Below are 26,435 nucleotides of genomic sequence, written 5' to 3'. Positions count from 1 at the left end.
TGTTTCTGAAACTTAGAAAACTTCTGGTGAGATGATGTAAGCAAGCTGTAGTTTGGGCCTGTCTGATAAGCAATATTGTTCAAGAATAACTTAATCATAATCAAAATTATTCTACTATATTGCAGTGGCACCCTGAGTCATTCGTGTTTCTAAGTGACCCATGCATATAAGTGGGCAATAAAAGCCTTAAAATGTGATGTTTGTTTTGGTGTTTTGGTTTTGTTCCCCCCTCCCACTTTTTTTTGGTGTTTTTTGTTTGTTGGTTGGTTTGCTTTGTTAGTTTGGGTTGGTTTGGGTGTTTTTTTTTTTTTGGGGGGGGGGGGTTTGTTTTGCTTTCTTTTTTGTTTTTAAAGTTAGATAACATGAAAAAAAGCATACTAGGAATAAGAATTTCTAAAGCCTTCTATAGCAGCCTGCAAAATTTGCTTTGACGGGCTAGACCGGGCTGGTAGGGGCAGCTGCAGATTTCTGTAATTTCTGGTGGCTTTTTAGTGGTATCACTGTGGGGAAAAATTATGAATTGTGTCAGATAATAAGGCACATAAAAGGGATCTAGCTCCCTCTCTCTGAGCTGTATTGGCTTTGCAGGGTAAAGTGGAATCAAAAGCAGTAGGAAATATTTTTATTAGAGAAGTTAGGCTCAGAAATACTGAATAGATGTACTGAATAAAATGGTCGTCATTTTTTACAGTTATTTTTATAAGGACCAAAACATGAGGCTTTTTTTAACTATGCAAGATATGAGACAAACGTGATTTTTTTAAAATCGGCTAACTAATAGTTTTGAAACTGGCCTAGTCCGATTTTGGTGATCTCTTTGAATTGTACTCTGGTTACTATGCAGTCTTATATTAAATGTCGCTGCTTATTGAACGTTAATTACATCTGACAGCAAAGGGGACTAATGCTGTATCTGCATAATATAAGTGGAAAAGTAATGATTTACCAGATTTCATTCAGATTGCAAAAACTAGAATATGGGCATAGTTAAGCTGGGATCTAGTCAAAACACAGCTCTTAATTATACTAAAAAATTAAAATGTGTTAAGTTGAGCAACATAAAAGTGTCAGAATTATCAGCTAAATAAGGAGATCCAGACTGCAGTTGACACTCTATAAATGACCACGAAACATCCCATGCTACATGTCCCTGTTGCAGCGAGACAGACAGAGGTGAAGTTTTTACATTCACTGCAGAAAGAAGGGTTCTTGAGCTGCTGTGTGGCACAAATTGCTTTAGGACTGAGAAAATTATGTATAGAAGATCATTTATAATCACAACGATGATGACAGTGAGGTTGAGATGTGGTGTTGCCAGCTGCTATGTATTTCTCGTTTGAATTGTATCACACTAGCTGAAAGCAACGCAGCTAATCAGAGAAACAGCCTTGAATAAGGTTTGCTGATGGGAAAAATGCTGACTTGCTGCTGATCTGTTTCCTCATTCAAATCATAATTAAGGTTGCTTTTAGAGTGCCAACGTACGTCTTTTTGGATCCCCTTCCCAGACATTCATCATACTCAGCTAGGATTGTGTGAGCATAAAGATAAATCAAAGATTAAAATCTCAGTGAATGTCTGGTTTTGGTGTTTGGGTTTTTTTGTTTTGTCTTTGTTTGTTTGTTTGGATTTGGACTTGGGGTTGGGGATTTCTCCCCCTCCTCTCTCCCACTGCACCAGCGGTCTTGGTTTGAACAAAGGGAAATGGTCACTCCAACACAGGATGTGACAGTGAAGGCAGTGCAGGTAAAGATGCTGAGCTGATGTAGAAGCTGGAGGACCAATAGCACTGATATAAGCAGGTATTGCCAGCTTCAGGAAGAGCATTGCTCTGAAGGCTGACAAGTAAAATTAATTGCTAGGGAAAGGATAAAGGGCTAAATCCTCTTTTGTGACAAATGCTGAGAAAATTGCACACATGCATACAGATACGTGGGGAGCACTGAATGCAAGAGTCACCCCCACAAACCACATTCACAATCATTCAAATTTTCTTTTTTTCTTTTTTTTTTCCTTTTTTTTAAAGAGTGCAGAGAACTGACAGAATGTGGGCAGAAGCATTATATTCTGGGTGTTCCAGGGGAGCAGTGAAAGGAAGAATGGAGTATGTAAGATTGACTAGATAGCATATGTTGTTTTTCTATTAGATGAAAATAACAGGGATGCAAGTGTATCTATGGCTTCAACCTAAAAGATACCTTAGCCTGCTGCCAGGAAACATTTTCTGCCATCTTTTCCTGCTTGCAGAGAAGGAAATGCCTGAAAATTTCTAGGGTGTTCTCTGGTTTTGTTTTTTTTTCAGGGGGAGAGGTGATAAAGGTGAGGATGCTGTAAGGAAATACTGAAGAAAACTGTTGGAAAAGAGTGACAGAGAAAGTCACTTAGAAAAAGGAAGTGAGATTTTCAAGTAGAGAAAAGAGTAGTGAACAAAAATGATTAAAAAAGTGAAGAGAGAGGGAAAATTAGTGGCATAAGTGCATCTGGATTCACTTCAGGAGAAGCTGGGAGAAAGGAATGGGATTAGGGAGTTCACTGAAGTTGCAGTGGAGCAAGAGAAAAGTCTCATGAGAAGATTCATTGGCGAAGATTACTGTGTGAGAACATGGAACTCATTGGAGCTCACAGACAAGCACCTCACGTGTGGCTGCATCTCTCTGAGCAACAGTACCATTCTGCAGAAAACACTGCAGGTCTTCTAAAATAAGGCTTCGTACATGTGAATCACAGTATTTCCAAAACCGTGGAAATTTCATAGAATCATATAATAGTTAGGGTTGGAAAGGACCTTAAGATCATCTAGTTCCAACCCCCCTGCCATGGGCAGGGACACCTCACACTAAACCATATCACCCAAGGCTACATCCAACCTGGCCTTGAACACTGCCAGGGATGGAGCATTCGCAACCTCCCTGGGCAACCCATTCCAGTGCCTCACCACCCTCACAGTAAAGAATTTCTTCCTTATATCCAGTCTAAACCTCTGCTGTTTAAGTTTCAACCCATTACCCCTTGTCCTATCACTACAGCCCCTAATGAATAGTCCCTCCCCAGCATCTCTGTAGGCCCCCTTCAGATACTGGAAGGCTGCTATGAGGTCTCCACGCAGCCTTCTCTTCTCCAGGGTGAACAGCCCCAACTTTCTCAGCCTGTCTTCATACAGGAGGTGCTCCAGTCCCCTGATCATCCTCGTGGCCCTCCTCTGGACATATTCTAACAGCACCATGTCCTTTTTATGTTGAGGACACCAGAACTGCACACAATACTCCAGGTGAGGTCTCACGAGAGCAGAGTAGAGGGGCAGGATCACCAAAGAGATGGTTATTTGAGCATATAAGTAATTTTTTTTTGCTATTACACAACAAGAATAAGCATAAAAGAAGGTTTCTTTCTTTTGTTTTTTTTTTTTTTTCCTTTGGTTTGTTTTGGTTTTGTTTGTTGTTCTTTCCCTGTATCTAGACAGGGGAGAATATTCAAGGAAGTTCAACACTATTATTATAAATTGGATGTGGCATGTTCTTCATTCTTGTCTGGTTTTGTCAGTTTTGGTGACTCTCTCATTGCAGGTGTTTCCACAGGTATGTGAGCAATTAGTTGTTATCATAATCTCTGGTGCTAACACCAAATCAAATTAACGTTGAGAAAAAGTTCCCAGTCACCCCAAACCCATTTGTATTTATCTATTGTGCAGAGGGATCAGAGAAGAAAACAGCTATTTTACTGAGTTTGAAGCAAACTTTTCCAGGTTTTCAGGCAATGTTACTGAATGCAGTAGGCCCTCAGGACACTTGTATAATTTTCCTGAGATCAGTTATTGACGCTGGTGGTTTGAAAGTCAATATCCTCCCTGGCAATTGGAATTTAAATAGATCTACTTAACAGAAAAATTCCTATGTCTCCAGGATATATTCAAGAGCTCATTCAAAGAGGAGTTGTTTCCACAACAGAGAGGATGCTGTATTTCCTGCAGTCACCTCTCCCTGGTGCACCTGTGGCTTAGTGGCTAGAGTTTCTTGAAGGGCTAAAGGATTGGTTAACATCCAATTCCTCGAGAGTATAAGAAAGGATATTTTACTCAGGTCTCCAGTGCTCTAGGTAAGTGTCATGGTTGCACAGAATGCATGGGTTGATGCCTTTGTTTACTGATTTTGTAGAATAATTCAGAGCATCTACTTCGGGAATTTGAATCAGTGCAGAAGCACAGGACTCTGGTCTGTTAGGAATGCATTTAGTGACTAGTCCATCACTGGCTAATGTGCAGGGAACTCACACTCACCTGGCTTTGGGTTGAATAACCACCTAAGAAGGCCTTTAGTGAATCTAAGCTGTGCTATCTTGAAATGCTATAATAAAACATTTGGATAATTAAACATGCTTGCTTTGTTTATTCTCAAATGTTCTTTTATGCTAATATTACTCTCTGAATTCACAAATATTTTCAGGATCAAAGAAATGCACTTCATATAAATAAAACCATGTGCAAAAGTAAATTATATTAAAAAAGGAATTGCAGCCTCAGTTTTTCTTGCTTCCATATTGCCAGCTTGAACAAAAACCTTCTTCCTTCCTGCCTTCTGTCATCAATTTTTATTTCTTTTTTTAGTGATCAGTTTATGAGAATTGAGAGTGGTTTCTACTTGTGTAGTTATTACCTGCTTTACTCCTAAGATGCCATTACATGGTAAAGCACCATTCTGTGTATGGATAAAAGATGTCAGGTCATGTAGAATGAAATATAAAACCTGAATAGGAACAGTTTGAAGAAGTTTTTCTGTCTTCTTAAACCCAATTACTTTCAAAGACCTTCTAAAGAAAACATTAGATTTCCACTTCATTTAAGGGTATGCAGCTTTTATAACTTTTTATTCTGAAGAAGCCAACCCATTTTGCCACCTGATATCTCACTCTCCAGACATATTTTGTGAAGTCTAAATAGCTGCTTATTTTGTGTGCATTGCAGTTTCAAATTGCTCTGGCTCAGGCTGTTTTCGGACACAACCATCTTGTGTTCCCCTCAGTGCAGATGGACTGTGTGTGCATACATACTCACATAGAGTTTTTACTTCTGTTCCTTTTTGCTGCTTTCAGTAAAGTTTCTGCAGATTAATGGTATGTCTTTCCTTTTGGCATATGGGAATACTTAATGCTGTATTTGTTACTGGCAAAAAGCGAAAGGGAAAAGTTAGAACTGAGTCTTTGGAATAAATGAGCACACTCTTGGATTCATAGACCTGATTGCTGTGAGATTATTCATGAGAGCAGTCCTCACACATAAGGTGCATTCCTACACATGGAAGGAATTCTAGATCTTTCAATATGTTCCTGCAAGCTATGAATTATCTTCTGAAGAGACAGGGATTCTTAATATGGTCTTGTGAAGAGGGAGTAGTGGCCATTCTGTCTTATTTGTAGTACAGGGTACAAACTAACCTTTGGCTGCAGATGTTGGGGCTGGGAAAGCACAGTAATATTCTGGATAGGGGTAAGAATTAGGCAGTTATACAAATAAGTTAGGTTTCAATTCCGATCTCATGCTCTGGAGTAAATTAGTGTTTTTTCTCAGAGCTGACCAATTTAGAAACTGATGCTTCAGTCTTTTTTACTGCAAACAGAATTAATACAGCCCTTCTCCTCAGCAACATTCCATTAGTACTTTCCAACCTCTGTTTACAAAAAGGTAGGGCAATTAAAATCCATATGTAAATCCACCATATCTCTACTTATCCAGTATTTGCACACGTATAATTTGTAAGAGTCTTAAGTTACAGTTAGCAGCAGCCAGATGAGTACAGAGTCACAAGGAGCATCTTGCTTTTGGGTATTCCATAAGTGATCAACGTACCAACATTCATGTGTAGCTCAAGTGACAGTATTGGGCATGTGCAGTATACTAGTACTAATTTAAAACTGCACTATTATATTTCTTCTTAGTGCAATATCATTCTATGATGATGGCTTCTGCAGCTAGTTAGAAGCATACAAAGATAGCAGTAAAACACAAGCAGCAGATCTCCAAAGAATCCTGCAGTTAGATGTAAACATTCATAATTAGGTATATTTGGAATTACCAAACCTTTATTAAACAGGCATTGGTCACCACTTGCTTTGGATCTACTATGTCCACCAAAGGCTCCTTCATGGCAACATCCCTAATACAGGTCATGTCAAAGCCGTACACATTCTCCCACCCTGTCAATGCAAATGAATGTGTCAAAGATTAGCAGTAATAATAAAAATATGCTTCTCAACGTGTCTTTCATTTGAAAGATTTTCTACCATCCCCTAACTTTCAGCTTTTCTCTTTTGCCCTTTGCTTCCCGCCCCAGTTGTCTGTGTCATCATTGCTAATTTACAGATAATACACTTATGACAAAAGAGACCCTCAGCAGACATCTTAATACACATCTTGAAAAAGTCATCTTTTTTTTTTTTGGTGTCTCCAAAACTGTGTTATGTGGGATTTTTTAATGATTTTCATGGCTTTAGACAATTGAGAGTGTTGCACAAAATCATATAATATGACATATTGAGACTGGAGAATAGCTACTAAGGTTATTCTATCCTATCCATTTCTGTTAATATTTCCTTTCTTTTTTAATAGATTGCTATTCAATCAGCAGTTTGCATGCTCTTTAAATTATTTAAGTAGCCTTAGTTTCAGCAAGTGAATTACTGACAGGAGTAAAATTAAAGGTACTTTTCAATATTCAGGGTAACCAAGTTTCAATCTGCATGTTCCTCATGACAAAAAATCAAAATGTCCACTTTCTAAAAGATACAAAACCAATAATGATCTTATTTGAATTGTTCTTCTCATTGTTTCAATAAATGTTTCTTATCTTGGTTTGAAGTGTATTTTTATCGAACAAAATGAAAATGTTGAAAAGTACACTGGCTTTGCTCTTAAGATTGCTCAACAAAATGAAAACAAAAACCTCCAAAAAAGTGAAATCTTGGTCTTATGAATAATTTGATTCGGTGCTTCGTGTGCAAGACTAAACTGAATACCGTGAGCTTTTAAAAAACTTTTGGAACAAAAGTAAGGTAAACTGATAAACAGTAATAATTAGCATGTTTGAAATGTCTTGTTTCTTAAGAGCATAGCATTTGAGCTACTGTCATTCCCAGAGGACTATAATTAAAAACGTAATATGAGCAAAAGATCTCCATATTTATAAATTGGAACAAATCTGAACATAAATATATTGATATGTTATCTCTCTATTGGGCTGCTTCTCAGTATTTCGGGGGAGCTGATGATCAAAACTTACATTTCAAGCATCATGAGCATGTGGGAACTTCTGTTTATAGAAGCCATATGTTTTTATGTGATTACTCAGAAAAGATCAACTAGGAAACCCTGAAGGAACAATTTACCAACAGAGTTTCAGGGGCCTCCATTACTTGATGTACTTCAGCTTACATAGGATGCTTTTGAAATGTGTGCTACAATCTGTATTAGACAGATGCCTGTCACAGCAGCTAAAATTATGTTTTACATTTTTCAGGCAATCAGAGTAGACCATAGTATACTCCGTGGCATTAATAAAGTTTGAGAAAGCAGAAGTCAGACTTTTTTAGAAACCTTATATTGAAGTCTTTCTTACTAAATATGGCAGTTCTTGAGCACCCTTTAAAATGCTTAGCCCTTAATCTCATATGAAGGCAAGACTCTACCCAACATAAGAGGGAAAAAAGAAAGCTGAAGAACTGAAATGCAAGGAGACAGCATCAAGGATTTATAAGCTGAAAAGGGAGACAAAATGGTGATGCACATGGGTAGTGAGATGGAAATAAATGAAAAAGACACAGAACCATTAAAGGGGGGGGGGGAGAAATCAGAGGTGAAATCAGAAAAGAAAGTGCCTTCAATGGAAACAACACCTAGAGAAAATAAAAAGAATCTGAAACTTTTTTTTTTTAAGATGAAAAGGTAAGTTGAAAGTAGGTGTATTGTCTGTGAGAAAGGAAAAGGTTCTAGGCCTAGAAAGGAAAGGATTCAAAGGTAAAGTAAATAAGGCATAAGGGAATTTTTTTGGCCTGAAATAGCTTTGATTCCATTAGAGAATGGATGCTTCACACATACTTTTGAATTCGTAAATTCAAAAGAAAAGGGAACAAATCTAGGCTGTGCTTGAGGAGTAGATATAATTGTCCCTGGAACCTACACAGACTTCATGTCACTGCTTCACAGCACTGGGCTTGCTTTTGACCCAAAATGGCAGTTCTGACACATTGGCAGTTCTGTGTATTGGTGCGGAATTTGATTACCAAAACACCAAACTTTCCTTTCTGAGAGGAGCTGAAAGGAAAGGAATAAGGAGTTAGGTATTTTCATTTACAGGTTGACTGAACCCACTAATTACACCCAAGTTTTTGCATGTATCTTTATAAAAGTGCTTATGAATTCTGTGATTTTTTTTAATTCCCCTTATTGAAAATGCCTTTAAGTGAAATTGGCCAGCTTTAAAAAATAAATAGAAGCAAAAAAAGAACAAAATAAAAAAGATAATGAAATAATGTAGAATTTATTTCATCAAAACTATTTTGATCAAATAAATTCAAATTTAGGTGACTTGGGGGACAACCAGTTGAATATGAATCATGAGTATGACCTTGAGGTGATGAAAGTGAATCACATGCTAAGTTAATAGAAGTGTCCATGAAAACTGGGTTTGCTTAATCTTGGGATAGCAAAGGCTAATGGTGGGGTTTAATTGCTACCTGCTGCTATGGCAACACAGATAAAGTCAGATTCTCTTCAGGTAACAAGAGACAAGGAAGGCAAGTTCCAGCAAGGAAAATTCTGACTGGATATTCTGAAGCATGTTTACTCCTGAGGATACTTCAGCCTGTGAACAAAGAAATCCCCATCTCTTGACTGCACGCCAGGGCACTGAGTACCCTCCTTTCACTGTGAAATCTGGCCTGCTTTGAGCAAGAGGCTGGACCAGGTGACCTGTAGAGGTCACTAAGAGCAACAGTTACTGAATGAAAATTCAAAGGGAAAAAAAATAAAGGTCAAGTTTATGCATCTATGAAGTAAATAAAAAGTTTAGAACTTTAGAACTTTTATTTTTTTTGTTTCACATCAAAGTAAAATGGAAATTTCTGATCCTCATTTTTAATTTTAAAATTATCACATGAAGTGTTTCAAAAACCTAAAAAAATAATTGCATTTTTTTTTTTTTTCTTCTTGACAAGCTTATTAGTCAGATATTTTTTCCAGGCTTATTTCTTAACATTAACAATTCATTTGCATCTTATTAATACTTCCTGTTTTTTAAAAACAAAAACTAGCACCTGGATAGCTAAAGAATATTACCAAATTTAAAGGCAGTTATGTAGGATGATGTATTGATCAAAACAACAAAACTAAATATACTAAAATACACACTGTAAAATAGAGGTAGAAGTATCAATATAACTCTATGCAAGGTCTACATCAGTTTACTCATGCACTTTCCTTTGTGCACTTTACATTACTACAGGTTTCCTCAGTTTCTCACTAGAGTTTTCTCAGTGTTTATGTTTATATTGGAATTCTGGCCTGGTCAGGATGATTTTTTGGCTTTTTCAAAACTTTACCAGAAAAGAGATTACAGAAGGCCAGAGTAAATCAAATATTTTAGGGAAATAAACATCGAAGAGTGTTACTTTTAGGCATTTACTCACAGTGAATTTTGAAGTCCTTGTACTGTCTGTCTTCAATTGCTACCACGTACAAAGCAGCTCGGTCTGGAAACATTAGCCCTCCAGGTTTCTGTTGATGAATTGTGGGGAAATGGATCTCGTAATCTATTCACCTGACAAAGACATTACATTTTGAACTGCACATACAAAAACCAGACAAGCACCCCTTGCATGCCTTTATTGTTTTCCTGCAGATTGTCACATCAGCTTTAACCTCAGCAACTCTTGCAGCCTGTAGCAATGTCATTAGATAGTGCCTATACAAGTTTCACCAGCAGTTAATCAAAAGCAAAGCTCTTTCACAGAGATTCCCTTGTTAATCTTTTTATTAAAGCCAAAGAAATGGCACTTGGAGATGTGTGTCTTGTGGTGACAGTAGGAGAGGGAAGCCTTGTAGTCAGAAAATAAATTATGACTGCTCCAGCAGGGAGTATGACATGCAGACCACCTACCAGCCACTTGTCTCGTGCGAAGATGACTGTGTTTAACATTGACTCATAGAACAGACAGTAACCCATCCACTCGCTGATGATGATGTCTACTTTGTCCACAGGTAATTCAACTTCTTCCACTTTACCTTTAAATATTGTGATTACTGAAAAAAGAATCCAAACAAGTATGTTTCACATAATAAAAAAAACAACTAAGTTCCTCACTGGTGAATGTCAGGCTGACCTTTTCAATATGATTCTGTTCTTCAATGCCTGTAGATAAGGGGTAACTCCATGTGACTCAATGGATCTTACACTGTTTTAAAACTACTTGCATTTTAATATCAGTGTAAAAGAAAAAAACAAACCAAACAAAAACCAACAAAAATAAAAAAACAAAACCAAAAGCAAAGCAAAATAAATAAATAAATAAACAAAAAAAAAAAACAAAAACCAACCAAACAAAAAAAACAATGCAAACAAAACCAAAACTCAAACAAAATAACAGTCATATATAAAAGCAACAGAAGAACAGGTCTTACCTGGTTACCTGCCTGATCTCACATTACATATCCTTTGGAATTTGGAAGATGTCTATATCATTGACAAAGTAATGCAAAGAATCCACCTAGAATTCTTTAAACATCCCTGTAGGGATACACATACATGATCTCTTCACTGTCGTATTAGAGATTTATGGAAGTAGGATCTAATTTTCAGCCACTTTTCAAACATATTATGCTAGCTTTACAATGAAGAAACTAATGCCTATTTCTTCCATGAACTTTGGGTAGCTGACCTAACTGAGTAAGGTAGATCTAGCCTAACAATACACAAACAAGAAAGTGTACAAACACATTTCTGTCATGAAAAGTTATTTTTCATTCCCTTCTTCTTCATAATCATAGAATCATAGAATAGTTAGGGTTGGAAAGGACCTTAAGATCACAGAATCACAAAATCACAGAATCCCAAGGGTTGGAAGGGACCTCAAAAGATCATCTAGTCCAACCCCCCTGCAAGAGCAGGGTAACCTAGAGTACCTCACACAGGAACTTGTCCAGGTGGGCCTTGAATATCTCCAACGTAGGAGACTCCACAACCCCCCTGGGCAACCTGTTCCAGTGCTCTGTCACTCTTACAGTAAAGAAGTTCTTCCTGATGTTAACGTGGAACCTCCTATGCTCCAGTTTACACCCATTGCCCCTTGTCCTGTCACTGGATATCACTGAAAAACGATCATCAAGTTCCACCCCCCTGCCATGGGCAGGGACACCTCACACTAAACCATGTCACCCAAGGCTCTGTCCAACCTGGCTTTGAACACTGCCAGGGATAGAATCTTCTATAACATAGCAGTATTCTCTGAATCTTCTACCTGGTTTGGATCTGCACAACTTTCCCCAGCTATGTAAAGTGACTGCTGGAAAATATTGCTGTCATGTATTTTGTCACCAAATTAGTTTCAAGGAAATTAAAAAGGTTGCTAGAATTTTGATGTGGTAAAATACCAGATCCTCAGAGACACTATAACACAGTGCTTTAAATTACTGGCAATACTCTATACTACTTATAGGATACTGGGTATGCATGGCAAAAGCAAATCAACAAGCAGTAATACAACTGGCTGATACTAAACCAGGTATTTTGCTTAAAGAAAAAAAATTAAATGCTGGTCCATATTTAGTTTGGTGGTAACAAATATTTTTGTTTTAGGATCACTACACAATTCTCTGATCATTCTTGCATTTTAAACAAATGCTTCCTACTTACAAAAGTATTATAAATAATTTGAACAAACAGTTTGCAGCTTGTCTCATGGTTCTGTATTCTTCCTTAACAAGGTAATGGATGCACTCGAAATTCAGGAATAAAATGAGTAGGGAACATTTTACTTTTCGTTATTAATTAATAAGATTAAGATTATTATATTACTCTTAATGTCAATTTTTAATTATGGCAATTTTTACTGATGAAAATTCTCAACATTCGGTTTGAGGAAGTTGAAGGTACTTTCATTTAGCTAGAACTAGGTTAGCTATTTAAGAGTGTTAGTGTGGGTTGAGTGATTTTTAGAACTCAACCAGCAAAAAGTTTCAACCTTCTAACATTCATGCAATACTAGTATTATCCTAACCAGATATGGTCACCTTATTTGCATAGCAAATTTTAATCCAAATCAGCTCCCTGAGAAATTTGGTACATGCCGATTCAAACTGGTAACACAAAGTATTAACTGTTAAGAGCAATCTGGAAAAGAGCAGATTTTTCTTATCCTTCCCATTCTTTAAAGTGCTTCCTTTCACATTTAGTAGCTCAATAGTTCATCTATTATACTGAAGATTCTTCACATCTATAAGCTCCATCCATGGGGCCTCTTTTCTCCTGAGAACTTTCACTACCACTGATTTTTTTTTACTGAATTTTAGCACTGTTGACAGCTGCCAGAGTGACACACCTGCAGACTTTGAAGCCCTCTGTTTATACCTAGAACAGTCACAGTGTAAGCAGCAGCAGCAGCAGCTCAGGTTTCTTGCATCTCCCTTCATTTTGGTGAAATATCTTCATCAGGCATCATGAGGGAACAGATTGTTCTGCCCCAGCTGTATTTTATCTGTTCTGAAAACAGTGGCTTTTCTTTTGGTATAGCCCCTTTTGCTGACTCTGCATTTCTCTAAACAATTAAGGGGAAAGAAAAAGTTTCCATAAGCAACAAGATCGTTTGCCTCAGTACCTGGTTGCATTAAAATAAAAGTGAATGTAGATTAAGTGTAAATGTTCATTCAGTTGCGTCATTTGTCTATATTGGAGACCAAACTGCAATTGGAGAGACTGCTGAACCTGTCCAGGCAAGTTCTCTTTTTGCCAAAGGGAAGAGGTCTCTGCTTCTTCCTCCAGTTTTTCCAAGGACTTGCTCCTTGGAGAAACAGGAGGAAGAAGCAGAGGTGAACACCTTCTGCAACCTCTTGAGCATACTGGATCCTTCTTCTTTATTCTGACAATGATCCCTTCACACACAATTCCTGTTGCTGGAAATACAAAAATGAATTGGATTTGTGGTGTGCTGTTTGTATAGCTATTTCATGAAAGGCCACTCTGGGCTCTGCACCAAAGGTACAGGATAACCAAGTTGAGGTTGACATCTCATTGTTTTAGTGCCCTATCCCTCCTGTGGAGGAGACTATTCTTTGGTCCTTTGCTTCTTTCTTTTCCTGAACCAAAAGTTGCATACACCGTCTGGCCTCTTACATCCCACGTCACTGCTGTTTCTTTCACACTCTACACTTTAAAGCGCATTTTCTACAATCAATTCTCCTCCCAAACATTTCTGTGTTAGTCAGAAGTTGTAAGTGACAGCAATAAAAATAAGAACAGATAAAAATTTATCCCTGTGCATGTGCTAGCATAGGGCCAGTGCAGACACAGGTAAATGTGGGGGCAAATTAAACACTCTAGTCAGCTATGACCAACATTGCTCTGCAGCAAAGGCAAGTCCTTCACAGAAACACTTTTAAACAAGAACTGTCTCACAGCTTCAGTTAAAAAAAAACCCTGATTTTTTTAGATTGTTGCAAGCACATCTTGTGTACAGTGATTTGGAAGGGGATTGAAGGTATGAAATGGAGCTTGTTGGAGATTATTTTGGAGCATTTCTAATTTTATTTTTTTTATTGAGGGGTTTCCACATCCCTAGAAATGCCAACAATTTTCAAGAAAAAAAAAATAGAAGTTTTCTCTGATACCATTATTCTCAGAATTGAACATTTTAATTTATATGAGTATGTTTATTTCAATATGCTTTTTCAAAAAGTATTTTTTAAAGTTGGAAGTCAGAAGAAATTCTTAGTGAAAAATGTATAGATATAAAACACATTTTGCTTTGAACCTTATTTCAATTTGAATGTGTGTCAATTCTATTTAAGAAATAAGGTGGAATTTAAATGACAGAATTAGTTTGAAAAGTTCAGCTCTAATATGGGGCCTTCTGCCTGCTTTGCTGAACCAAACTGTCCACTGACAAATCCTACTTGCTTCTGTAGTCTGTAAGCCTAGAAGTAAATGTAGAAGTAACTTCTCCTATGATGACCTGTTGTAGCACCTAGAATGAGGTGTTTAGTTTTGCATTTACATAAGTAAATTATGCAATACTTATAAATGAAACAACATAAATTAAACAAAAAAAGAGAAACAGTTATCTTCTCTTTCTCCTGAAGAAAATATTTTTATATATGCCTTACTGTGGTCCAAGTGGTTCGACTTGATAATTTTTTCTGAATAGTCAGATATACTTGAGCATTCGATCTAGGAAAACAAGAAAAAAAGAAAAGCAAGAGGAAGAGTAAATATGTGCTAGAAATCTCAGCTACATGAATAAAAACAAAATCTACTGAAGGCAGCAAAGACTCTACAAAATATGCATCACCACTGATAAAGCGTAAAACCTGTGTGGGCAGAATCATGATCAATAGTATCTTAATATTTAAACTGCAGTCTCTGTTTGAGTTAAAGTGGCTCATATAAAAAAGATTGTTTAAAGCTATTGAAATGAGGAAAAACAAAATTACATAATTTATTAATAATATTAATATATTCCTGCTACTTCAGAATATAAATAATAAAAAAAACCCCAACACACAACTGCTGAAGAGAATGAATTAGCATGGTGCTACATTTCCTCACGTATTTTATAACAAAATGCATTCAAACACTGTGAATAACGTTCAAATTCAAACTATGCCAATACTAGTCTGTGTCAAGAAGCAAATCTGTGAAAAATTTATCAACTTTGGCAATACAAGCAAAAAAAACCCCAAAACAACAGACATGTTACACATAAGAAATGACTGAAAATGTTGTATTTACAAAAACATCCAGATCTTCATGCTTTTCTCATGACCAATTCTGTTCTTTAACTAGGAAATTAATGACAAAGTATGTTCTAGCTTTAGATTTGCCCTTAAATTTGTTAAAAGCTAGCTCCTATCATAAGAGCTCATGTTTGCAATGACCTTTGATATCTTTTCGAGATTTCTGGGGTTTGTGCCCTTGTAAAATCAAGAGGGCCAAATTAGTAGTCACTAAATGATTTACTAATTTCCCTCTTTCAAATTTGACATTAAACTCCCAATAATACTTCGTATAATCTTTGTCTCTCTAATCCCCCTATGTCAATGTCAAATAGAATTATATTATCCCTACTGAAATGTTTTATATGTCTAGTGATCTCCATTTAATCTCTAAAAGTCAAACTGTGCTTGACCCCTGTGATGGCAATCACAGATGGCAGGATGTACAAATCCTTTATTCTTTTTATATAGCCCATGAAACAGCTAGACATAATAGCAGTCATAATAGCGATCCCTGTCCCCATGGGAACACGAGCATTAATTCTATTTAGCCTGCCTGTGGATGCAAACCACTCCATAAGATGTCTGACTCAATTGCCTGAATATAAATCAAAACTGTAGAAAGGAACACCCGATAGTCCAAAGAGTCCAAAGGAGAGAACTCTGTCCTTTTTCTCCATTCAGCTTCTTCTTCCCTTACTGTAAATTCTATAGACTATATGCCTCATCTATACTTACAGCCATTACAACATACCCATTTTTCCTGTATTCACATCTGCCTGTCATTTTCATCACCCATTCTTTCTGTTTGTCTTGGACTATTTTTTTTAATAAAGCATGGGTATGTAGGTTTTTGGAGGTGGCTTTCCAACCTTTCTAAAGAAAAAGATGCAAAGAAATAAAAAATTATATTTCATGAATGACTATGAGTTCCCAAAATCAGCTTTATTCTCAAAGAAGCAAAACAATAAAAAAAAAACCCTACTCAAATGTTACAGGAAGGAATATGTATTTCAGAAAATAAACTTGCTTTAGGATGTCTAAAGCTTTTTGTCTCTACTTTGACTCTGGATTCTGTATTGTGGTACAAATTTATTTTAAAAAACAACTCATTTCAGAAAAAAAGTAAATACTGAATTCTGTAGGTGAAGAAATAAGAGAAAAAAAAAAGTGTTGTCAGACTTCCCCAATTCTCTTTCGAGTCAGTGATCTGTTCAAATCCATCCAATTTTACGAAGCAGTTGGATTTTACAAAAACTGTGTTCCAACAAAATATGTCAGTACCTCAATTTACAGTCATAGAATTATTTAGTTTGGAAGGGATCTTAAAGATCATCTAGTGCCATGGGCAGGAGGATCTTAAGGCCCCATGTAACCTGGCCTTGAACAATTCCAAGGATGGGGCATCTACAACTCTGGACAACCTGTTCCAGCATCTCATCATCCTCATAGTAAAAAAATTCTTCCTTATATCCAGTCTAAATCTACCTTCTGTCAGTTTAAAAACATTGCCCCTTGTCCTATTGCTATAGACTGTTGTAAAAAGTTTTTCTCCATCATTTTTATAAGCCCCCTTTATATACTGTGTCATGGTTTAAACCAATCTGCACAGCTCGTGCACTCACTGCCCCCTTGCTCCCCCAATTCCCAGAGAGTTAGGAAGAAAAATCCAAAGAATGTAGCTCCCACGGATTGAGATAAGAGCAGTTTAATTGCTAAGGTATAACATAAATCACTACTGCCACTACTACTACAGATAATAATGATAAAGCCAGTAACAAGTGAAGAGAATACAACATCTCACCAGCCACCGACCCATAACTCACCCCACTCTGCCCGATCAAGCACCGACTGATACCTCCTCCAACCCCCCAGAGCTCCAGCCCTTCCAGGTAACTCTTGGTTACATCCTGGGTATGATGTGCTATGGTATGGAATACCTCTTTGGCAAGCCTGGGTCAGGTGTCCTGTCTCTCCTTCCTCCCGGCCTCCCTCCTCCCTGGCAGATCATGAGCTCAGAAAAGGCCTTGGACAAACCAAACATTTGAGCAGTAACTCAAAACATATGTGCTATCAGCAACTGTTCTCAGCCCAAAAGTCAAAACACAGCACTGCACCAGCTACCAAGAAGGAGAAAAATGACTGCTACTGCTCAAACCAGGACACACTGAAAGGCCACATTTATTGTCTCCACAAAGCCTTCTCTTCTCCAGGATGAACAAGCCCAACTCTCAGTCTTCACAGGAGAGGTGTTTCAGCTCCATGATATTTTCTGTGGCCCTTCTTTAGACTCACTATAACAGGCCCATGTCTTTCCTGTACTTGTGACCCCGGAGCTGGATGCATTACTTCAGGCAAGCTCTCACCAGAGCAGAGTAGAGGGACAGCATCACCTTTCTCAACTGCTGGCCATGCTTTTTTTTATGCAGGTCAGGATACAATCTGCTTTCTAACCTATAAGAATGCACTGCTGACTCATACCCAATTTTCCATCCACCAGTATCCCCAAGTCCTTCTCTGCAGTACTGCTCTCAATCAATTCATCACCCAGTCTGTACTGACATTGGGGATTGCCCTGATTAAGTGAAGGACCTTGCACTTGGCCTTCTAGAACTTCACGAGGTTCACACTCATCCACTTCTCAAGCTCCTCAAGGTCTGTCTGGATGGCATCACTTCCCTCAGGTATATCAACTGTACCACTCAGCTTTGTGTTGTGTGCAGACTTGCTGAGGGTGAACTCAATGCTACTATCTATGTCATTAATGAAGATATGAAATAATCATAGTGCCAGTATGGATCCGTGAGGGACCTGTGAGTTTCTTCTTGTGTATGTTCATCTCTACAATCTAATGCTGCCAATGCCTTGTCTTCTACTGGAGTCTTTTCCTGAAAGAGCCACCTCATTTCCACAGTTCTTCTTCCCTGGGCTGTGTCCTCATCACCACCTTTTATACAAATCAGATAACATCTAACATGTCCCTTCATTGTATGTGTCTTGTTTACCTTCTTCTTATCTACACTGTCTTGTTCATCTGAAAATACTATAGAATTCAGATAGTTCTACTTCAGTGACTGTCTCGAATTTTGTATGACTAAATGAAGCAGATGAGCCAAGTTTGCAAGGGATAATTAAATGTATTTTTCTATCCCTCAGTCACCCCTCCAAAGTACCAATAGCCACATGCCAATCTTATCTCTACATGTCTTACAACAGCTCCCCAAATAGATGAACACCATTGCACAGTCTACTGTCATCCTCCCACAATGGTCAAGGGTCAGAGCATGTGAAGAAGGAAGAAAAACTGTGGGGGCTGGTTCTGTTCAGCTTGTAAAAGAGATTCTCCTGATCCAATAGTTGACTATCTAAAAAAGGCTTGCAGAGAAAACAAAGTCAAACTCTTCTCTGAAGTGCACAGTGACAGGGTAAGTCAGTGTTCATGAGCTACAGCAAGTGAAATACCTGCTGACTGTAGCACTAGAATAGGTTCCAAGAGAGGTTTTAGAGTCCCCATATCCTTGGAGATCTTTCAAATTGGACAGGACAAAGCCTTGAGCAACCTGGTACAGTTTTAAATTTAAATCTGCTTTGAGTAGGAGACTGGATTAGATACTTCCAGAGGTCTTCTGCACTAAATCTTTCTGTGAGTCAGGGATTCTATGATTTACACCTCTTGAAGACCCAGAGACTATTCTAGCAGTTGGCTGAGGCAATAACAAGAAATAAGTTCCAACAGTGAGTAAAAAGTGGTAAGAAGAACCAAACAGGGCAGTGGATAAATTTGAACCTGAAGAAGGGTTCAAATTCTCAAATCTCAGGAGTGAGAAAGAGGAGTGATTTAAGTGGTGCTGTAGTCAAGAAAACCAACACTCTGCATTTGTCAACAGTTCCCATGTCATGCTATCTGAAAAATCACATCTAACTGCAGAGAAGTAACTAGAACATCTTGGCTCTATGGCAAATGTTTGCTTTTTAAAAGGAACACTCACAGTTCCCATTGGCAATTTTTGTGAATAGGACCATGAAGTCTGAGTTTGACAGTAAGATTGCCACTTCCAGATCTCTGAAATATCTGCTTTTCCAACGCAAACACAACTCTGTATCTTGTTGGGACTCATGCTGAGGTAGCTCATGTGGCAAGAAGGTTAAAACTCTTAGGCTGTAGCAGAGGAGTTTCACACCTAGGTGAGATCCTTTGAGAGCTGTTTCCTGCATAGCACACCCCCCCCAGCTTCAGTGCTGAACAGTCCATGGATGAGTTGACACTAGTGTGCTACTGAGCTTTATAAATGCCTGAGATACAGCCTGAACTGTAAAGTAGTCCAAAGTGGGAAAAAAACCCAACAACCACAGACCTGTGGAAAAGTATTTACTTTTCTTTTACTGGGTGAATTTGCTGCCAGTGAGCTGGCTCACCATACAATCAAATAAGCAGCAGTGCCAGCACAAGGGAGGGAAGAAGACCATATGGCCAGGGATCTGAGAGACAGCATCATCATTTTGTATATGCTTATATTTTTACAGCACTGCAACATCTTTGCATGAGACCTGCATTCCTGCATCAGAAAAGGCTACAGGTTTATTCTTCCTGAGGCACTGAGATAATAAATTGTGTATTTGGTTTACAAGAAATACATTCTAGCTGCCAACTCTGTATATTAAGTCTCAAGTCTAAACTCCAAAAATTTTGCCAGCACCTTCTGATTTCAGCTACCTATACATCCATGCTCTAGGCTAATACTCAGATGGTACTCAGATGAGGCAGTCAGAATTAACATTGGAGTTTGAAAATATAAGACTGAGAATTCAACAGGAGTCCTGGTAGTTCATGTATCATTACCAGGAATAAATATGCATAGTTTTGATACTTAGTTATGTCAGTGCCTTCAAATGCACACATGTACCTCTACCAAACTGAGTTTTAGCAAACAATTGTTTTGAAGAAGTACACAAAGAAATTGAATCTACTTGCCCTTTTCTACATTGTGTTGTGTCTGCAGGACACAAACAGAAGTCCAAAGCAAAAAAGAAATTGTCTTTGTAATTTTAGAGTCAGTACAAATAGCTCTCAATATACTTAAAAGCAAGTATGTGCTCTCTTTAATGACTTCCCTGCAGAGAACTGCGTGTTTGTGCTTCTGAAGTTCAACGTATCAAGGTAGTCATTCCTTTCTGCTTCTGAAAAGCATTATTGTTGGCACAGAAAACATGCAAATGCTTTCTTGCATAATTTGCTGAGTAGTAATGTACAAGGAAAAGTGTATTAAAGAAATTAGGTTCCAAGGATACAAAGTTGCAGAACTCCAGAATTTTAAAAAGCAAAATATTTCCTTTGACTCCACTGAGTATGAGCGAGTCCCTTTGACATTGTTTTTTGCAGCCAAGAAGAAATATGGATATGTAGCAGATCACCGAAGATTCACACACAGAGAAGACATTGCTTCTAAATCTGGAAAAGGCACACTATTGGAAGTCATAGAAAGCAAGACAACTCCACTAAAGTCACAGCAAATCAAGCCATACAAGAGCTTGGGGAGAAGAATTTCAAACCAAGACAAGCAGGAAAAGGTAAATCACCAAGGCATTCCCAGGCAAAATGCGCAAACTCAAAATATGACAGAAAGTCTTCTTACCCCATATACCTTCTTGGCTCCTGCCTTTGCAGCAAACATGGAGAGGATTCCTGTGCCACTTCCAACATCGAGGACAATCTTATCTTTAAAAACATGTTTATTGTGATACATTGAGTTTCTATAGGTTAATGTGCGCACTTCATCCTTTAACATTTCCTGTGACAAAAAAAAACCCATTGTGTTATTACTTGAAGAGCTTATATGCATCCATCACTGCTGCTGAATACATTCTCTTCTTGTAAGTCAAGCATTATTAATACACAACCTGAAGAGTGGTGTGCACACATCAAAGCAACTGTAAAATACTAGCTACTTAGAACTGAATTGTTAAGAAGCATGATATCCTTTGTACAGTTTTATTTCTCTAAATATTACTTCACTGTTATAATTGACAACCAGAATGCAGTCTAACCAAGAGCACTGCTTTTGTCATGGACGGAAGCCATATAGAAATCCAAGTTTTTCCCCTTCTCTTAAATCATGCACAACCTAGAGCCTCAGAGAAGGTTGAATACAAACAAAACTGTTCCATAAAACATTATAAAACAGCAGTCTTGATGGCCTTGCCCAAAATGATGCAGGAAGTCCATAGCAGAGCTTGGAGATACTGTGCTATATGGTACTCCCTTACTGCTCTTTTGTTCACTCAGTTATAAGACCAGTTTCCAGAAGATATCAATATGTTGCCTAGACTACTTTCTCACTATTTTAAGTTGTCTTTGTCAGGTGTTGATTTTTGCTTTATTGATAGCAGGAATACACGCACTTCATTCTATTGAAACCTTGCTCTCAAACTACACCAATAAAGAGCACACAGGTAAAGATCCCAGTGCCGTTCTTAAGATAAGTGTAGGCCACTCAATACACACTTTAATTTTCTAAAAAAGCTTCTGTTAGGTCTAGAAGGCTGAAGTTTTGCTTATATTGCTGCCATAATTTCATAGTTTAAGCAAGTAGGCAAATGATGTTTTGAATTTCAGGATAAAAATAATCAGTTCACTGTCTAGCAATCTGGAGCACCAGTCCATTGTATTGTTACATGTATCAGTTGCTCACTTACCTGTCTTGGGAGAAGACTTTACGTACTGAGTACTGTAGATGAATAAAAGGCTGTTTTTATCACCATAAAGCATGGTTTGCTATCAATCAAAGACAGAGGCAGAGGAACAGGCCAACAACACTGATGAAGCACACTCATGGAGACTCTTTCCAAACATATTAAGGACAAGAAGGTGATGGGAGTTTTAAGTGTATATTTGGAGATGACTGATCTCCTGATAGCTTTTTATGGTAAAATAATAGGCTTTGTGGATGAGAGGAGTGGACGCTTGGTTATCTTGATTTTAGCAAGCCTTTCAACACTGTTTCCCAACATCCTCATTTAAAACCTGATGAAATGTGGACTACCTAAATGGTCTGTGGACTGAAAACTGACTGAACTGCTGCTCTCAAGATGTTCTGATCAGCAAAACAAAGTTCATCTGGAGGCCAGTCACTAGTGGCACTAGTGGTGCCAATATGATATACCTTCAACCACAACCTGGATGATGGGACAGAGTGCAGTTTCAGCAAGTTTGCAGTTGATAGAAAACTGCAATGAGTGGTTGATTCATCAGATGATTGTGCTGCAAATCAAAACCTCAACAAGCTGAAGAAAAAACTGACAGGAACCTCAAGAAAGTCAGAAAGAAGAAATGCAGTCCTGGACAATAGGAGAAAAAGCCTCATACAACTAATATAGGCTGACGACTGGCTGTCTGGAAAGCAGTGTTTGCTGAAAATGATCTTGGGAACGTGGTGGACAGCAGTCTGAAGATGAGCTAGCAATGTGCCCTTGCAGCATTTTGGCCTGCACTGAATAAAAAAAAGCATAACCAGCAGATCAAGGGAGGTGGTTCAACACTTGTGAGACCGTATCTGGGGTTCTGTGTCCAGTTCTGGGTTCCCCAGGACAAGAGATATTGTCACAGATCCCATCACAGCTCGTGATGATGATTAAGGGATTGGAGCATCTGACATTTGAGAAGAGATTGAGAGTTAGGATTGTTCAGCCTGGCAAAGAGAAGGATGATGGGGATCTTATCAATGTATATCAATGTATATAAATTTATCTCCCATGAGATTTTTTCAAGCAGACCCCTGAAAAGGATGAAGGCTGCTCTCCTAAAACCCAGGGTTGTCAACAAGACAAACAGCATAGACCCTGAGAAAGCATCCATGATCTCAGGATCCTGAACTTCATCTCATGGTAACTGCAGCCAAGACCATCACATTCCCAGATGGTTAATTCTTTTTAGTAAGTATCAGTACCAGCAGAACACACACCTCTCTCCCACTGATTCAGGTCATTTGTGCCAGGAATTTATCACCATGTACTCTAAAAATGTCCTGGTTTGCTTATGTCCTGTTCAGTTGCCTTTGAGTGGATGCCAGGGTGATTAAAGTCTCCTATGGACCAAAAATCAGACTCATGTCCCATGCAGACATGAGGTTTCTTTCACTTGTCTGAAGAAGACCTCCTCTACTTCTTTTTCCTGGTGCTCTGTAGCAGACAACCACAACCTTGTCAACCATCTCAGTCTGCCATTTAAACCTAACCCATAAGCTCATCATCTGTCCTATGCATTCCATTGTTCTGTCTGCCATCTCACCTTCCCTGTCTGTCCCTCCTAAAGATCCTAAATCCAGTCATACTGGCATTCCAGTCATGTGAGCAATCTCACAGGGATCAACATGATCCCTGTGAGACTGTAGCCATGCAATTGCACACAGATTTTTAATTTCTCCTGTTCAATTCTTAGGCTGCATGTATTAGTGTACAGGCACTTCAGAGAAGCTCTCTGTCATGTTGATTTTCTAGAAAAGCTATGAGACCTTCCCCCATAATGCTGCCTCTTGGTACTTCCTTTTTTCTGTGTTTACACTTGGAGTGGGCCCCTTCTGCTCTGCTTTACTGACTGACTATGAGGTCTTGTCCATCACCATGCATCTTTTGCTTACAAACTCGGTCTGCAACCTCCCCATGTGACTGTGGGTGATCACCCTCTACCATTCTCAGCTAAGATCTCCTCAGCAGCTTAGCCAAACTGTTGCCAAAGACAGTTTTGGCCTGTCTGTTTTGTCAGCTGGATTCCATATCCTCCTAGCAGACCTCCACCCTCAAAGAAGGTCCTGTAGACATAAAAGCTGAAAACTTGTCATTGACACCAGCTGCACAATCACTTGTGGACCTCTAGGAGCATGTCTCCTCAAGTCTTTATTTTCACTGGTACAACTGAGGCAAAAAAGCACCTGGCACACCTTGCTGTTCATCATCATCCCAGGAGTTGTGTAGTTACACTTTATATGCTCCAAGTCTCATTGGTGTTCATTTAGAATAGCAGCAGTAGCAATTCAAGGCTGATCTAAGGGCTGGAAGTATGTTAGCATCCTCTCCACAGTGTCCCAGATCCAAATGCTGAGACAGCAGGTCAGATGAGCAGATAGGGGCCCCCTGTCCCTTGCACTTCCACTACTTGTTGCTTTCTCCCAGTGCTTCGACATGGCTCAGGGCCAACCCTTTCTGATGCTTCATTGGACAGAACTTCCCATCCCTCATCTATAGTGAAGGCACTGAGCCTGTTTTGTCAGTAGAGATGTGCAGGTGGATCAGGAGCCTTCCTGGTGTTGCCAGAAGCTACAAGTTTCCAGCTTTCACTGTCAGAAGAGTCTCCATTTCCAAACCTGCTAAGTACAGACTCTGACTGCTCCTCCTTTCAGTATAGTTGAGGATTTAGGCTCTTGTACCTGTCAAGAGTACAAGATCCAGTCAAGCTAGCCTCCTCTAGCAGCTCTGTTACCTGTTAACACTGATTCTTTATCAGTCAATGCACACTTTCTGCAGGCAAGGAGGCAACCTTCCACTTCACAGCCTCAGCAAAAGGTCTCAGGTATTTCTTGCACTCCCTGAGACCTACAGAGCTTCTTCCATCAAGGCCTCAATCTGATTTGAGATTTCTGATGTGTCTTCAATATTTCCCTTAGGTCTCCTTCCCACTCAGTTGTTCCTCTACCTTCTTCCATTCTTGGATGGAATTTCTAAATGCTACTCTGGCAACATATAACTGGTCGATACAAATCTTCTGTTTATGTATATGCCCTACAATCAGTTACTAGAGTAATGGAAATAGGTACTGGTTTGTGGTTTGTGAAAAGTGCCACTGATTTCACATTGTTGGCCTTTTTGCACCCTAGTCTTTAAGATCCCATCCTCTTAGGTAAGATAAATATATTAGTGTATTTTTTAGAACTGGTCTACAGTCAGCTTTCTGACAGTAAATATTCTGATGGTAAATATATAAACCGCATGTATTTTGTGTTCTTTCCAGGAGAGCATTTATTGGAGGCTGTTGGGCTATATATTCCCACTAATGCAGCCCATTCGTTCAAGTAACATGTCAAGAGTTACAAAATTATTTGGCTTCTCATATCAGTTGAGTAGGTGTTCTGCTGGGATCTGTGCTCCAATATGAAAGAGAACAAAAGACCTAACTAAGCAATAAGGTAGTTCCCATGTGTGTTTGTGTTAGTTTACAGCCCTCATAAATACACTAAACTGTTTTACTGATGAAGATTACCACTGTACAGATAGCTAATATAAACTGTGTTGAGAACGCATTTATAAGGAAGTAAGTGGGACATAGGTTTTGAGTACAGGTCTCTAGAGAAGTGGGTGGTGTCTTTGGCACTGAACCAGATTATATGATCTTCTGAGGAAAGTCACAGGAATATAATCATAAGCAAGGGAAATGGGGTAAATAACTAATAAATCAAAGAAACGTTATTATGATTAATAACATGATGATGATGGTGATGATGGTGATGATGGTGATTATGGTGATGATGATGATGATGAAATAAATATAAGATTACCTCATGAATTCCAAAATGAGCATAGGAATCAAAGTAATAATCCCTGGATGTCATCTCTTCTGGATTGATGAGTTTTGCCATCTTGCCTCGGCCTGGGCAGCTTGGTTGCAATGGGACATGTATGACAGATTGAACTGGCTTTGGAACAACAGTAGGCTGAGGAGGCTGGGGTGGTATGGGGCAAACCTAGGAGAACATGGAATATTGTTAAGAGGCAACATTAAAAGAAAAAAATTCTCTCTCTGACTAACACAGTGGTATTATTGTAACTAGCTAGGAGGTAATAAGACCAAAGACACCTGGGGTATCATAAGCTGCCTTCTGTTGCTGGCTCTATAACTTATTTGCTTTGAATTGGTAAATTCCTTTAATGTTTTTTTCCTTGACGTTCTTCTGAAGATACCCACATTAGTGCAGATTAATGGCAAATTATTATTGGCTGAAGTGGATGACTCCAAACATTGACACAAGGCAGTTAAGAGCTAGGATTTTTCCATTAGTGTCTTTTTATGCCAAACTGCCACAGCCTTGTGAGAGGTGAGTTGTAATAAATTAATAGTTTCCCTGCAAAGAAAAGCTCATAATCAAAGGATTTTGAACACAGTGCTGCCAACAAGGACAGGATTCACAACAGATCTTTACTTGTTAGGTTATGTATTGATGAGGTAAGTCTGAGAATGCTCACAGTATCTGAAAGTGCTTGATACAATCTGAAAGTCTTTCAGCATGTGCAGAAAGCACTGTATAGAGCTGTGTGGGGTGTGATCCATTAATTTAGTTTCCTGGGAGATGCAGGAGACATTTGCTACCAAAACTCCTTCACCCACTCCATTTCTTCTTGTGCATTGCATCTCCAACACCTAAATTTCCATACAGGTAAAATGTACTCTCTTGACTCATATTTGACACCTATATCATCTAAG

The 26,435-nt window shown here is 38.5% G+C and overlaps 1 protein-coding gene across 1 annotated transcript in view; it reads right to left on the bottom strand.

Annotated features, from left to right (window-relative positions):
* The window catches only part of PRMT8 (protein arginine methyltransferase 8), a 63,697-nt gene that overhangs the window by 9,886 nt on the left and 27,376 nt on the right, over positions 1-26,435 (bottom strand). Inside the window, exons 3-8 of the mRNA XM_005150229.4 lie at positions 25,513-25,698; positions 20,602-20,757; positions 14,360-14,423; positions 10,143-10,285; positions 9,673-9,760; positions 6,071-6,186 (exon numbers count right to left, since the gene is read on the bottom strand). Coding sequence (XP_005150286.1) covers positions 6,071-6,186; positions 9,673-9,760; positions 10,143-10,285; positions 14,360-14,423; positions 20,602-20,757; positions 25,513-25,698 — 753 coding nt within the window. The remainder of the gene's footprint in view (positions 1-6,070; positions 6,187-9,672; positions 9,761-10,142; positions 10,286-14,359; positions 14,424-20,601; positions 20,758-25,512; positions 25,699-26,435) is intronic.

This window comes from Melopsittacus undulatus, chromosome 5 (genome assembly GCF_012275295.1).
Source record: "Melopsittacus undulatus isolate bMelUnd1 chromosome 5, bMelUnd1.mat.Z, whole genome shotgun sequence".
Classification (NCBI taxonomy): Eukaryota; Metazoa; Chordata; class Aves; order Psittaciformes; family Psittaculidae; genus Melopsittacus; species Melopsittacus undulatus.
This window is presented reverse-complemented; position numbering and strand designations above follow the sequence as displayed.